Source organism: Carex rostrata, chromosome 15 (genome assembly GCF_964058835.1).
Source record: "Carex rostrata chromosome 15, lpCarRost1.2, whole genome shotgun sequence".
In the NCBI taxonomy this organism is placed as follows: Eukaryota; Viridiplantae; Streptophyta; class Magnoliopsida; order Poales; family Cyperaceae; genus Carex; species Carex rostrata.
This window is the reverse complement of record NC_135932.1, coordinates 8,086,362-8,101,521: the sequence shown is the minus strand read 5'-3', so window position 1 is coordinate 8,101,521 and position 15,160 is coordinate 8,086,362. Positions and strand designations below refer to the sequence as shown.

Here is a 15,160-nt window from a genome sequence, read left to right as displayed (position 1 = left end):
CCCTGGGTGCCCTGCCCCAGGACCGGGCATGTTTACTCATCATTGCATGAAAATATCACATCTATCACAGTGCCCTCCCTCAGTGGTGAAGCTAGGAATTTTGTTAGGGGTAGACAAGCATAACATAAATAGTTGCAAAAAAAAAAATTAACATAATATAAGAAAATATGGTACTGACAATAATGAAATACCAAATTTATCAAAATTACCATATAAATACGAATATTAAGGGCCTGTTCGGCCGAATCACTATTCATGTGGGAAAAAAAAAATTCAACAGTGTTTTTCAGTTCAAATCCCGTGCCTGCGTCCATTCCCATTTGTCGGCCGAACAGGCCCTAAAGGAAATAATGTGGGAAGAAATAAAAGGGAAGGAGAAGTACTGTTCGCAATCAGTGGTGAAGCTAGGACTTTTGTTAGGGGTAGGCAAGCATAACATAAATAGTTGCAAAAAAAAATAATTAACATAATATAAGAAAATAGGGTATTGACAATAATGAAATACCAAATTTATCAAAATTACCCTATAATTAATACGAATATTAAAGGAAATAATGTGGGAAGAAATAAAAGGGAAGGAGAAGTACTGTTCGCAATGGCTTATTCAAGCTAACTCTCGTCTTCAACGGAATTATCCAGAGAGAGCAACACACACGATAGAGAAGAGAGGATTTCCTGAAATGTACAAAAGGTTCTATAAGAGTTCTTATATATATATATATACACATAATATCGCCTGCGAGCAATGCATTGATGTATAAAATTGTAAAATTTAGATCTTTATTTACCAAATAATTAGTAGGTGAAGAATTCAACACACCTAGATTAGTCGGTTCTGTATAAATTAACCTGCGATAACCCAATACAAAGTCGAGATCAAAACAAAAGGAGAAAAAATCATGTGAAAATCTTTCACACACATATATAGAATTGTAACCCTTTAATTAGTCTGTTATTGGTACATCAAAATCTAATAGTTATAATTTATGTGAAAATTTAATACTGTACTCTTGCAATTATTCAAAAAATTCCTACGTGCCAGCAAAATCTGAAAACATGATCAATCAAAGATACTAAACATGATCAAATGACAGAAATATAATTGTAACCTTGTCAAAGATAAGATACTAAACATGATCAACCAAATCTGAAAACTTCCCAAAATAGTACATGCTTTCCAAAAAAAATTAAAAACAGTGCATGAAGCAGCATCGTTAGAGCTTGATTGATTCATTAACAACAAAGGGCAATTCCAATAAGCATACCAGTAGAGGCGGAATTAGAGGCGGCTAGGGTTACTGGTGGCAGAGATGGGATGCGGGGCTGGCAGGCGGCGTTGCACAACTATTTTCTCTTCGTGCAAGCGCAGGCGGAGCCGCGGAGGGTTGAGTGTTTTCTTTTCCTTCGCGCAGGGGCTCTCAGCAGCGCAGCGGAGCGGAGGTCTGAGCCTTGCTTTTTTATCTGAACAGAGTCTGAGTCTGGGTTATTGGATTTGGGTTTTGGGTCAAGCCCATTTAATAAGCCAGGTTCAAAAAAAAAAAAAAAAAAATTTCAGGGCAAGTGCCTACCCCTGTAGAGAGTCAGCTTCGCCCCTGACCACAGACACCGAGTCCCTTCCTGCACTATTTTCTCTGCTAGCTATAGAGAAGTCTGGAAAAGAAAAAATTAAATGAGTCAGAATTTATATATATATGGAATTGTTTATATTTAGTTACTAACTTTGATTAATGACTAATGCAAAAAAAGACCCTGAGAAGAGCTAGAAAGGTCGTTGTTGTCATCTATGCCTAACAGTTCACTTAACTTTCAATAATTTTTGTTACTGATTATTAATCGCGGTATTTTGTTCTTTATTATTATTTTTATATTTTTGGCATTATTACAGAAAAGGTAAGCTCCAAGCACAGGTAAAAGCAGCTGAGGAAGCAAGGAAGGGTGTCCTGAAATATAAGGTGCTATTAATTGCACTTAACAACACTATTTACCTGTGGAATGCTGCAAATGGGTCTCTGAATTGGTGACAAATGATGACAACACTGGCCCTGTTACCAGTGTCGTTACCAGTATCAGCTGGGCTCCAGATGGGCAACACATAACTGTTGGTCTCAACTAATCTGATGTAGAGCTGTGGGATTCTACCTCCAATAAGATGGTTAGTATGATTAATTTTATTACATTTAAACCATTATTTTATGTCAATAATACCAAAACAATTTCTAGCATCTTTTGCTCCTCTCAATGTGTTTCATACTAATTATTTGAACACATTCTCATCTACAGCTTAGGACTTTAAGAGGGATCCATTAGTCTTGGGTCGGGTCCCTTGCACAGAACAACAACATTCTCACAACTGGTGGCATGGATCGTGCAATTGTGAACAATGACGCCAGCACTCGGGCTTATTTGGCACATTTCCTTCTGTTTTTTCTACCTTTTTTTTTAATATTTGTATACTTTGTTCTGAGTGATTTTTGGCCATAAAAAAGGTACGGTTAAATGGTGTGGCTACTTTCATTGGCATGGTGGGTTTGACTGTTGCTGTTACGATTCTTTTTGTCCTTTGGATAAGGTATATATGCTTAGTTTATAACATTATATGGTCCTGATAGGAAATCTTTATTTTCTATCCTTAATCATAAATCTTCTCAGGTATTTTACGGGAATATAATTAAATAATTCTGATGGCACAACTCAATTTGTGAAGGGGCAAACAAGCGTTAAACAGTCATTCATTGGGGCCAATAAAATACCGAACCCATCGTTTTGTTATTTTGAAAATTATTTTTATAGGTAAGAAGACTGTCAGCATGTGAAACGATGGGTTCGGTGAATACCTTCTGTAGTGACAAGACTGGCACACTCACTTTAAATCAGTTACTAATGATTATAATTTTCACCTAGTAAATGAGCCCAAGGGCAAACCTGTATTTGTATGAACTCAATTGATTCCTTAATATTAGATGACAGTTATGGAGGCCTATGTTGGGGGAACCAGGTTGGATGATGGCAGCAATGCGAAGATGATGTCAGCAATTGTATCAAGCCTTCTCATGGAGGGCATCTCACAAAACACTACTGGTAATGTGTTCGATATACTTGGATATTCGGTGCTATGCACCATTTTGTATGAACTATTTTGTTTCGTAATGAAACAGGTGGAAATTCACTTTTTCAAAAAAAAAAAAAAAAAAAAAAAATAACAACAATTGTAAAATATGGTTGGGAAGGCATATATTACTTAGGGGAATTTCACGTATACGCTTCAAAAACTTCAAAATTACGTATTTTCCCCTTTAAATTTGGAAATTACGTATTTCCCCTTCTAAACTCCAAAAACTCACATATTTATCCATTTCATTGTCTTTTATATTAAAACTCATTCTAAATTTATAAAATACATATTTTACCCTTCATTAAAAAGCATAAAACGCCCCATCTAACTCAAATTTGAATCTGAAGGATTCCTCTGCCATTCGATCCGCGCGCATCACAATAAGATTATTGCGTGCCAGCTTCAAGATTCGTGCTAATCTAGTCCACACGAATCTCAAAGCAATTTTGATCCGTGTGCTTCACATTAAGATCTGTGCACATTGCTTCAATTTCTGTGTTGTTCGCTTCAAGATTCGTGTTGATCTAGAATGCATAGATCTTAAAGCAATTCAGACGGTAAAGGAACATTTTAGATTCAAATTGGAGTAAGATGGGTGTTTTATGCTTTTAATAAAGGGTAAAACATGTATTTTATAAATTTAGAATGTGTTTAAATAGAAAAGACAATGAAATGGGTAAATAAGTGAGTTTTTGAAGTTTAGATGGAAAAATATGTAATTCCAAAATTTAGAGGGGGAATACGTAATTTTAAAGTTTTTGAAGGGTATATGTGAAATTCCCCCATTACTTAATTGGTCATAAGTTTTTGCCTCTGACTATAATGGTCTGAGGTTTTGTTTTGGACAAAAGTTTGAGAAATTGTGCAAATTATAAAATAGAATGTATAATTTGGTAATATAAGCAAGAAACGATAAGATTGTATAGAAATTGTGTTTTTCAGAGTTTATACATCATATCCTTCTCTCTCCTAATCATAGGCATTTATAAATAAGAAGCTCTGTCTGTGAGCTTATAATTTGCCAAAAGAAAATGAAGGACAAAAATCCCCTCACGACTTTGCAGCTTCTGAAGGTTTTCAAAAAGAAAATGAATGACAAAAATCGAATTGGCTAAAAGAGCCTGAAAATGACAAAAATGACCACTGTTCTCTAATGATAAGAGAATTCGGTTCTTTCGGTACCATAAAAGAGAATATTTTAGAATTAGTATATTTGGACCATTGTTTTAACTTTGCACGAATCTCAGAGCGGATGATATCGTAGTCCTTCAACGTGGCATCTTCATATGTCAAATTTGACCATTTCAATAGCAATTGAGATACCCCCACATTTCCTACTTTAATCAAGCGTCTGTCAATAATCTCTATTAGTTGATTAAAGATACGAAGGCAAAATATAATGACTTTGGCAAAAAAAGAGTTTGTGAAAACAAAAAACGAAAAGAAAAAGCTAGGAAAAATAAGGAGCTTCGAGCATCACAAAGACCATCCTAAAACATGTGAGAAAACCAACAGGTTCTTAGTAGAAGACTAGAAGGGTAAGAATGGATCATCAATAATTATTTCCAAGAACAATAATTATCCTCAAAAACAGTATGCATGGTATTGATTTGAAATTAACCACTACATTGTACCAGATCAAAACCAGCTAATGTCATCTAAATATTGTTTAAGTTGACAATTACCGCATCTAAGAGTCGGTCATTATAAATTAAAGTGTTCGTAAACAGTGCATGGTCTATGTGATCTTCACTGAGTGTAACAGACAGTGTTGTTTGTATTATGGCAGATTATATTACTGATGGATTATGACTATATTTATACTAGCAGTGCCAAATTGTAAAGAAAAATGGAGAAACAATTTCCATTTGAAGTCTATGGATTCTAAGATCTATCTTGTGGCAAAGCTATTGACATGTACTCCTAGAGCTGCTAGACGAGCACCGTCTTCGCGTCCGTGGAAACCGGTAAACCCTCTCGGATTCTTGTAGATGAAGGGTCTAGAACAAGTTTTAGTGCCGAAAGAACACATCTTGCCATTGTTTGTGCTGAGTTCCAGACATGTAATGCCTGCACTGTTAAAGTATCCATCTATTCGAGTAATAGGAGTTTCGGGTGGCAGATGAACCTGCAAAAAAAAAAGAAAAAGAAAATCAATTATACATTAAAGAGACACTACTGGCATGGTTCTTGCACCGGAGAAAATAACATCGATTGATTTTAAAAAATATTTTAGGTTAGTTGAATCGATAGATCATATATTCATATGTTAATTTAAATGATTGGGGTTGTATACTGGTAATTGACCATAAATATATATAAAAAAAAAAGTGTATATAATTTTTTTTATTGGAATCTACTGGCACCACACAAAATGTTGCTATATACATGTCAGACCTTTAAATTTGGTGCAAATTAATACGTCAATTTACATTTATGATAAGATTGAAGGATTTCCTCAACAAAAAAAGATAAGTATTATTTTCTTTATTTTTTCCTCATAGTTAATAGAGCAATTTGCCTCAAGGGCTGCAAATTGCAAAATCTAACAGGAAGTTGTGAGACAGTGTCTGATATTTTATGTACAATATCCCCCCAAAAAAAACAGACCCCCCCCCCCCCCCCCCAACAATAAAATAAAAAAATAAAAAAAAACGAACTAAAGTAGATAAGAATAATAGTTAAACGAACATTATATATTAGACAAAAATATATAAAATTAATAGTTACCGCTTCAAAAATGTAGGAATTAGAAGACGGTCCACGTTGCGGTGCTCTATAAATGTTGTCACTGAAATCTTTATAAACAACTTGGATTGAACGGATATAATCGCTATCGTAACTAACAAAGATACTCTCTATTCTTTGATGACAACCATCGTCCCAGGTTGAACCGGAACTTCCACAAGGACCGAGCTGTATGTGTAATTCTCTTCCCTATATTTAATTTTCATGCAAAATGTTTCTAATTGTTAGTTAATTCTTGATAATAAAAAAAGGTGTACTTGCTAAATTGTAAGTGGGTGTGCAATACTATGTTAAGGACTTGAGTTTAGTGATTAGTCATAAAATCGGGATATATCCTTTTCCTAAATTACATATTGCCAATTAAAGTTATTCATACAATTGTAGAACAAAACTAATGAATTCCAAAAAGTTGATCAATACGTACCAGTGTTACATTCATTCACACGTTATCTGTTAAGCTAGAGATTGTTCAGGTAAGCACACTTGTATATATATTTATCAGCTTTAAGCAACTGATTAATTAAGGGTGGTGATTAGGTGACTCTTTGATTCTGCCGGAACTCTTAATTACACAATTAATGGTATATATATTTGCGTTGATCTCCTAGCAAAAATGGAAAAGATCAAGCTGGGAATGTAATGACATCAAACCTTCCAAGTTGCTCCCAAATGGTGTCCCTTTTTTTGTAAAATGAGCAACAAAATCTTTGTTAACTTACCCTTAGATACCAAGAAGAAGCTTCAGAAGCTGGGTTTTTTTCCTCTTTCTCTCTCATACCAAGACTCTAACACAAATCGGTGGAGTGCTTTTCTTCCTTTATGTGAGTGGAAGAATTAATGATACGGGAGAGATATAAAGAGGAGAAGAGATCGAATGAGAATAAATGATAGAGAGAGAGAAGCACTCCATGGAATATAGAGAAGAGATCGAATGATAATAAATGAGAGAGAGAGAGAGAGAAAAGCACTCCGAACCTGCATCGTCTGCATTAACTCAAAAGAGAATATTTTCAGTTGATGAATATGGGCCGTTTGATTGTATACAGAGCCCATCCGGTCTATAGGTATAACATAGGGGGTCTTTAATATTTGTGCGGATCTAATTCACACGAATCTTAAAGCTGATCGGACGGTCTTGATGTATTAACTAAAAAAATTCCTTTTTGAGTTAATGCAGAGGATAGGAATTCAAGCTCTCCAAGGAAGAAAAGCTTTTCTCTTCTCTCTCTATCATTTATTCTCATTCGATCTCTTCTCTTCTTTATATCTCTCCCATATTATTTATTCTTCCACTCACGAAAAGGAAGAAAAGCAATCCACCAAACATAAATCACGAACATAAATAACAACCAGATTTTGGTTTAGAAGTTAAAATAATGTTCACTATATGAGAGGTCGTATGTTCATATGCTAATTGGATTGTAAATATTTATAGTTGAAAAAACTTGATTTAATGTTTAACTGAAAAATAATAGACACATTAATTCTATTGTTTCATCTTGCTTCTTTTAATGTGGTCCAATATATGCTAGAATATTTTCCAGCAGGCCCGTTAACAAAGACTGAAAGCTATAATTGGATTGCTATGTTGTGGGTACACCTCTATTATTTAGGCTAGAACTGGGCCCACTATTATTCTTCTAATTTCTAAATTTGTATTATGCTATCTTGGGAGAAGCTATTTTTTTTTTTTTTTCAAAAATTTCAACTTAAATTTAAATTAATTAACATAACAGCTAGACCTTCTTTTCCCTCAAAAATAAAAATTATAGTTGCTTAAATATATATAATCATCAAAGTCAAATCGTAAGATTGTAATACATATCTGTTACCTTGGCAGCATCAGACAAGGTCCTTGAAAAAGTGTCGATTTGCCTTCATTTATGCTCTTGCAATTGGCAATATGAATTCAAGCTCTCCAAGGAAGAAAAGCTTTTCTCCTCTCTCTCTCTATCATTTATTCTCATTTGATATCTTCTCCTCTTTGTATTTCTCCTGTATCATTTATTCTTCCACTCATAGAAAGGAAGAAAAACACTCCACCAAACATAAATTACGAACATAAATCTTCCACTCACGGAAAGGAAGATTTGTCCTGAGAGGTCTCCGTAGTTTGAGTGACACTTTTCTTCTTTTTAAACCTCTTATTTGCTCTTCAATTTTCAGAAATAACAAATTAACAATTTCACATAACAATTATTTTTCTTGGGTAACTGAAAGTTTAATTTTCTAGAACTGTTTCCAAAGAGCTTACCTCGTTAACAACATTTTTTTTTTTTATGATTCAAGAACAAAATAAAATATCAAATAACAAGTATTATGTATATGATATATGATGTATGAATGATTTACTATGCATAAAAATAAAAATAAAAGTTTCAAGTGATAATAACTAGCGCTTTGTACATAACAATGATCAATTTAATTACAGATGGTCCCAATACATAATACTAGGAGATCGATATGCTGTAATATATATATGAGGAGGGTTCAAATCCACCCAAATTTTTGTGCACCCAAATGCATCCTATCTTTCAAATTCTTTTTCTCCGTTTTCAAAGTCCGAATAGTCAATCCGAACCGTTAGATGCGATCTATATATTAAGATGTGCTTGGAGACCAAATTTTACATTTTTTGGAATTTTTTACTATTTATTAAGTCACTTTGAAAATCGCTGATCCAATGGTCCAGAAATGTAAAATCAGCGATTTTCAAAGTGGCTTAATTAATAGTAAAAAATTCCAAAAAATGTAAAATTTGGTCTCCAAGCACATCTTAATATATAGATCGCATCTAACGGTTCGGATTGACTGTTTTGACTTTGAAAACAGAGATAAAGGATATGAAAGATAGGGTGTATTTGGGTGCACAAAAATTTGGGTGCATTTGAACCCTCCTCTCTCTCTCTCTATATATATATATCTAATCAGCAATCACAATACATAATACTAGGAGATCAACGTAGATCGATATGCTGTAAATTGTGTAATTAAGAGCTTGGCAGAATCAAAGAGTCACCTTACCCTTAATTAATCTGTTGCTTAACCTGATCAATATATATATATATATATACAAGTGCGCATCCGTACATGAAACAATCTCAATTAGCTTAGCTGATAACGTGTGAATGGATGTAAAAATGGTACGTATTCATCGATTTGGAATTCATTAATTTTGTTCTACAATTTTATGAGTAACCTTAATTAGCAATGTAATTTAGGAAAAGGATATCCATATCAAGTTGGGACCAAAAGGTAATACTGGTAAAGGTGTGAACTGGGATGATGGTGTTCATCAGAAAATTATAGAGAAGGAGGTTTTAATAGGTTATTCTGATGATTGCATAAATTTTGAAGGTTGTCGGCAATTACCGAGCAACAAATATATTTATAAAAAAAGAGTAGTTATTTACAGAGTCTCTAATTACTGATACATCTACCTATTTATGAAATAAGGTCTCAAGCAGAGTACAATATTCCCTCATGATATCCATTATTCCTATTCTACCCCTTACTCTAAGCAAAGTGTTGCTTGTGAATGTCGATGGTTGCTTCATGTAAAAGTATACTCGTTGGTTTAGACTTCTGGGAGAAGGTTCTCCTGTTCCTCTCCTTCCAAAGGGCCCAGACTCCTATGGCCCATATCGAATCCCAAGGCTTCTTGTGTAATTTCGTTATTCCCTTTCTTCTATTCCACCATAAATTGACAATGGTGTCAGTATTATACCAAGTAAGGTTATAGTGGACAAATAACCCTCTCCAAAACCCCTTTACGTACGCACAGTCCCACATGAAATGATTAATTGTTTCTATGCATCCATTCGTACAGAAGGTGCAGCCCTGTGTTACAATGCACCCTTGTGAGATTAGGACTTTCTTGTGTGAGTACTTTGTTGTCCATCAGCAGCCATACAAAAAGTCTGACTTTCATTGGGGCCTTAAGCTTCCACATTACCTTACTGTATTCAGAGCATATCCCTGTGTGATGCATGGCCCTGTAAGCCAAACCACAGGAGAACTGACCCGAATTCTTAGTTCATATGCAATGTTGTTAAATGGATCGTTGCTTTTCTGAGGAAAAAAAAAAACAACAACATTCACTTCCAATTTGTTCAAATTTCCAAATGAAACAGAATCCTGATGACATTTTGTTCATGAAATTGATAACGAGTTGAGCGTATATGATCACAAACTTGTTTGTAAATTAATTACATTTTCCGTAATCTACGATTCTAAGTTACAAACAGAATGCTTGATGCCACAACAGAAGCACAGACAGAACAAATATACACATCAAACAAAAAATCAGTGAACATAATTAATGTCAGTACCAATAGATGACAGGTAACTAGAAATTCATGACAAATTAGTTCAGGTAAATGGTTCCATACTTTTATCTCAAGTCATATTATTGTTTGATAGGTTCTTTTCAAGAACAATAATTATCCTCAAAAACAGTATGCATGGTATTGATTTGAAATTAACCACTACATTGTACCAGATCAGAACCAGCTAATGTCATCTAATTACTGTTTAAGTTGACAATTACCTCATCTAAGAATCGGTCATTATAAATTAATGTGTCTGTAAACAGTGCATGGTCTATGTGATCTTCGCTGAGTGTAACAGACAGTGTTGTTTGTATTATGGCAGATTATATTACTGATGGATTATGACTATATTTATACAAGCAGTGCCAAATTGAAAAGAAAAATGGAGAAACAATTCCATTCTATGGATTCTAAGATTTTGTGGCAGAGATATTGACATGTACTCCTAGAGCCTTGAGACGATACTCGTTGGAGCGTCCGTGAAAACCGGTAAACCCTCTCGGATCCTTGTAGATGAAGCTAAGAGAACCAGTTTTTTGTGTGCCGAAAGAACACACCTTACCATAGTTTGTGCTGAGTTCCAGATATGTAATGCCACCGTTGTCGTAGTATCCATCTATTCGAGTAATCGGATTTTCGGGTGGAAGATGAACCTGCAAAAAAAAAATCAATTATACATTAAAGAGACACTACTGGCATGGTTCTTGCACCAGAGAAAATAACATTGATTGATTTTAAATAATACTTTAGGTTAGTTGAATCGATAGATCATATGTTAATTTAAATGATTGGGGTTGAATACTTGTAATTGACCATAAATATATATATATAAAAAGTGTATATAAATTTTTTTATTGGAATCTACTGGCACCACACAAAATGTAGCTATATACATGTCAGACTTTTAAATTCGGTGCAAATTAATACGTCAAATTTACATTTATGATAAGATTGAAAGATTTCCTCAACAAAAAAGATAAGTATTATTTTCTTTATTTTTTTCCTCAGAGTTAATAGAGCAATTTGCCTCAAGGGCTCCCAATTGCAAAATCTAACAGGAAGTTGTGAGACATAGTGTCATATATTTTATGTACAATATCCCCCCCCAAAAAAAAAACAGACAAATATATAAAATTAATAGTTACCGCTTCAAAATGGTAGGAGTATGTCTGTTCATACACAGACGGACCATGATGCGGTGCTATAAAAATGTTGTTACTGAAATCTTTATAAACAGTTTGGATTGAACAAATATAATAGCTATCGTAACTAACAAAGATACTCTCTATTCTTTGATGACAACCATCGTCCCAGTATGTACCATCATTAACTCCACAAGGACCGAGCCGTATGTGCATTTCTCTTCCCTATATTTTCATGCAAAATGTTTCTAATTATTAGTTAATTCTTGATAATAAAAAAAGGTGTACTTGCTAAATTGTAAGTGGGTGTGCAATACTATGTTAAGGACTTAAGGTTAGTGATTAGTCATAAAATCGGGATATATCATTTTCCTAAATTACACATTGCCCATTAATTAAAGTTATTCATACAATTGTAGAAGAAAACTAATGAATTCCAAAAAGATGGTCAATACGTACCAGTGTTACATTCATTCACACGTTATCTGTTAAGCTTGAGATTGTTCAGGTAAGCACACTTGTATATATATTTATCAGCTTTAAGCAACTGATTAATTAAGGGTGGTGATTAATTAGGTGACTCTTTGATTCTGCCGAAACTCTTAATTACACAATTAATGGCTTATATATTTGCGTTGATCTCTTAGCAAAAATGGAAAAGATCAAGCTGGGAATGTAATGAAATCAAACCTTCCAAGTTGCTCCCAAATGGTGTCCCTTTTTTGTAAAACGAGCAACAAAATCTGCGATAACTTACCTTTAATTAGATACAAAGAAAACGCTTCAGAAGCTGTGACGTACCATTGGGTTTTTTTCCTCTCCCTCTCTCGTACCAAGTGCACGATCGATCTACGGATTTCACCTGGAGCAGATGCAAGACTCTAACACAAATCGGTGGAGTGCTTTTCTTCCTTTTCGTGAATGAAAGAATAAATGATACGGGAGAGATATAAAGAGGAGAAGAGATCGAATGAGAATAAATGATAGAGTGAGAGAGAAGAGAAATGCTTTTCTTCCTTGGAGAGAAAATGAGAATAATGATTCATTTTTGAGTTAATGCAGAGGATACGAATTCAAGCTCTCCAAGGAAGAAAAGCTTTTTTTTCGTTGGAGAGAAAATGAGAATAATGATTTCTTTTTGAGTTAATGCAGAGGATACGAATTCAAGTTCTTCAAGGAAGAAAAGCTTTTCTCTTCTCTCTCTATCATTTATTCTCATTCGATATCTTCTCCACTATATATCTCTTTCATATCATTTATTCTTCCACTCATGGAAAGGAAGAAAAGCACTCCACCGAACATAAATTACGAAAAGATTTTGGTTTAGAAGTAAAAATAATGTTCTCTATACGAGAGGTCGTATGTTCATATGCTAATTGGATTGTAAATATTTATAGTTGAAAAACTTGATTTAATGTTTAACTGAAAAATAATAGACACATTAATTCTATTGTTTCATTTTGCTTCTTTTAATGTGGTCCAATATATGCTAGAATATTTTCCAGCAGGCCCGTTAACAAAGACTGAATGCTATAATTGGATTGCTATGTTCTGGGTACACCTCTATTATTTGGGCTAGAATTGGGCCAACTATTATTCCAACCTTTTAATAAATCATTATGTGAATCTTCTAATTTCTAAATTTGTATTATGCTATCTGTCGAGAAACTATTTTTTTTTTTTTCAAAAATTTCAACTTAAATTTAAATTAATTAACATAACAGCTTGACCTTCTTTTCCCTCAAAAATAAAATTATAGTTGCTTAAATATATAATCGTCAAAGTCAAATGGTAAGATTGAAATACATATCTGTTACCTTGGCAGCATCAGGCAAGGTCCTTGAAAAAGTTTGGATTTGCCTTTATTTAAGCTCTTGCAATTGGCAATTGAATAAACAGATCGTTGCTTTTCTGAGGAAAAAAAAACAGCATTCACTTCCAATTTGTTCAATTTTCCAAATGTAAACAGAATCCTGATGACATTCTGTTCATGAAATTGATAACTGGGTTGAGCTTATATGATCACAAACTTGTTTGTAAATTAATTACATTTTCCCTAATCTACGATTCTAAGTTACAAACGGAATGCTTGATGCCACAACAGAAGCATAAACAAAACAAATACACACATCAAACAAAAAAATCAGTGAACATAATTAATGTCAGTACCAATAGATGACAGGTAACTGGAAATTCATGACAAATTAGTTCAGGTAAATGGTTCCATACTTTTATCTCAAGTCATATTATTATTTGATAGGTTCTTTTCAAGAACAATAAATTAATGTTATTTGACAATTACCTCATCTAAGAATTGGTCATTATAAATTAATGTGTCCGTAAACAGTGCATGGTCTATGTGATCTTCGCTGAGTGTAACAGACAGTGTTGTTTGTATTTTGGCAGATTATATTAATGATGGATTATGACTATATTTATACAAGCAGTGCCAAATTGAAAAGAAAAATGGAGAAACAATTTTCATTTGAAGTCTATGGATTCTAAGATTTTGTGGCAGAGATATTGACATGTACTCCTAGAGCCTTGAGACGATACTCGTTGGAGCTTCCGTGAAAACCGGTAAACCCTCTCGGATCCTTGTAGATGAAGCTAACAGAACCAGATTTTTTTGTGCCAAAAGAACACACCTTACCATAGTTTGTGCTGAGTTCCAGATATATAATGCCATTGTTGTCGTAGTATCCATCTATTCGAGTAATCGGATTTTCAGGTGGAAGATGAACCTGCAAAAAAAAAAAAAAAACTTTAGGTTAGTTGAATCGATAGATCATATGTTAATTTAAGTGATTAGGGTTGAATACTTGTAATTGACCATAAATATATATATAAAAAAAGTGTATATATATTTTTTTATTGGAATCTACTGGCACCACAGAAAATGTTGCTATATACATGTCAGACCTATAAATTCGGTGCAAATTAATATGTCAAATTTACATTTATGATAAGATTGAAGGATTTCCTCAACAAAAAAGATAAGTATTATTTTCTTTATTTTTTTCCTCAGAGTTAATAGAGCAATTTGCCTCAAGGGCTGCAAATTGCAAAATCTAACAGGAAGTTGTGAGACAGTGTCAGATATTTTATGTACAATGTCCCCAAAAAAAAAAACAGACAAATATATAAAATTAATAGTTACCGCTTCAAATTCGTAGTTGTACTTATGTTCAAACCCATGCGGACCATGATGCGGTGCTATAAAAATGTTGTTACTGTAATCTTTATAAACAGTTTGGATTGAACAGATAGATAAGTTATCGTAACTAACAAAGATACTCTCTATTCTTTGATGACAACCATCGTCCCAGTATGTACCATCATTAACTCCACAAGGACCGAGCCGTATGTGCATTTCTCTTCCCTATATTTTCATGCAAAATGTTTCTAGTTATTAGTTAATTCTTGATAATAAAAAAAGGTGTACTTGCTAAATTGTAAGTGGGTGTGCAATACTATGTACGTTAAGGACTTAAGGTTAGTGATTAGTCATAAAATCGGGATATATCCTTTTCCTAAATTACACATTGCCAATTAAAGTTATTCATACAATTGTAGAAGAAAACTAATGAATTCCAAAAAGATGATCAATACGTACCAGTGTTACATTCATTCACACGTTATCTGTTAAGCTTGAGATTGTTCAGGTAAGCACACTTGTATATATATTTATCTGCTTTAAGTAACTGATTAATTAAGGGTGGTGATTAATTAGGTGACTCTTTGATTCTGCCGGAACTCTTAATTACACAATTAATGGCATATATATTTGCGTTGATCTCTTAGCAAAAATGGAAAAGATCAAGCTG

The 15,160-nt window shown here is 33.6% G+C and overlaps 1 protein-coding gene across 5 annotated transcripts in view; it reads right to left on the bottom strand.

Annotated features, from left to right (window-relative positions):
- Positions 1-4,883: 4,883 nt before the first annotated feature.
- Positions 4,884-15,160, bottom strand: part of LOC144566105 (PYK10-binding protein 1-like) — an 85,180-nt gene continuing 74,903 nt past the window's right edge. The window contains exons 1-4 of one of the 5 annotated variants that reach the window (XR_013515123.1): positions 8,885-8,923; positions 7,693-8,013; positions 5,843-6,049; positions 4,884-5,240 (exon numbers count right to left, since the gene is read on the bottom strand). Coding sequence is in view for 1 of the 5 variants with exons in the window: in XM_078315988.1 (XP_078172114.1) it covers positions 5,004-5,240; positions 5,843-6,049 (444 nt within the window). In the remaining 4 variants the exon portion in view is untranslated. Of the gene's footprint in view, positions 5,241-5,842; positions 6,050-6,284; positions 6,559-6,579; positions 6,725-7,692; positions 8,014-8,884; positions 8,924-12,023; positions 12,082-15,160 lie in introns of those variants that run through there. The other 4 variants (XR_013515121.1, XR_013515120.1, XR_013515122.1 and 1 more) reach the window with 4 other exon arrangements.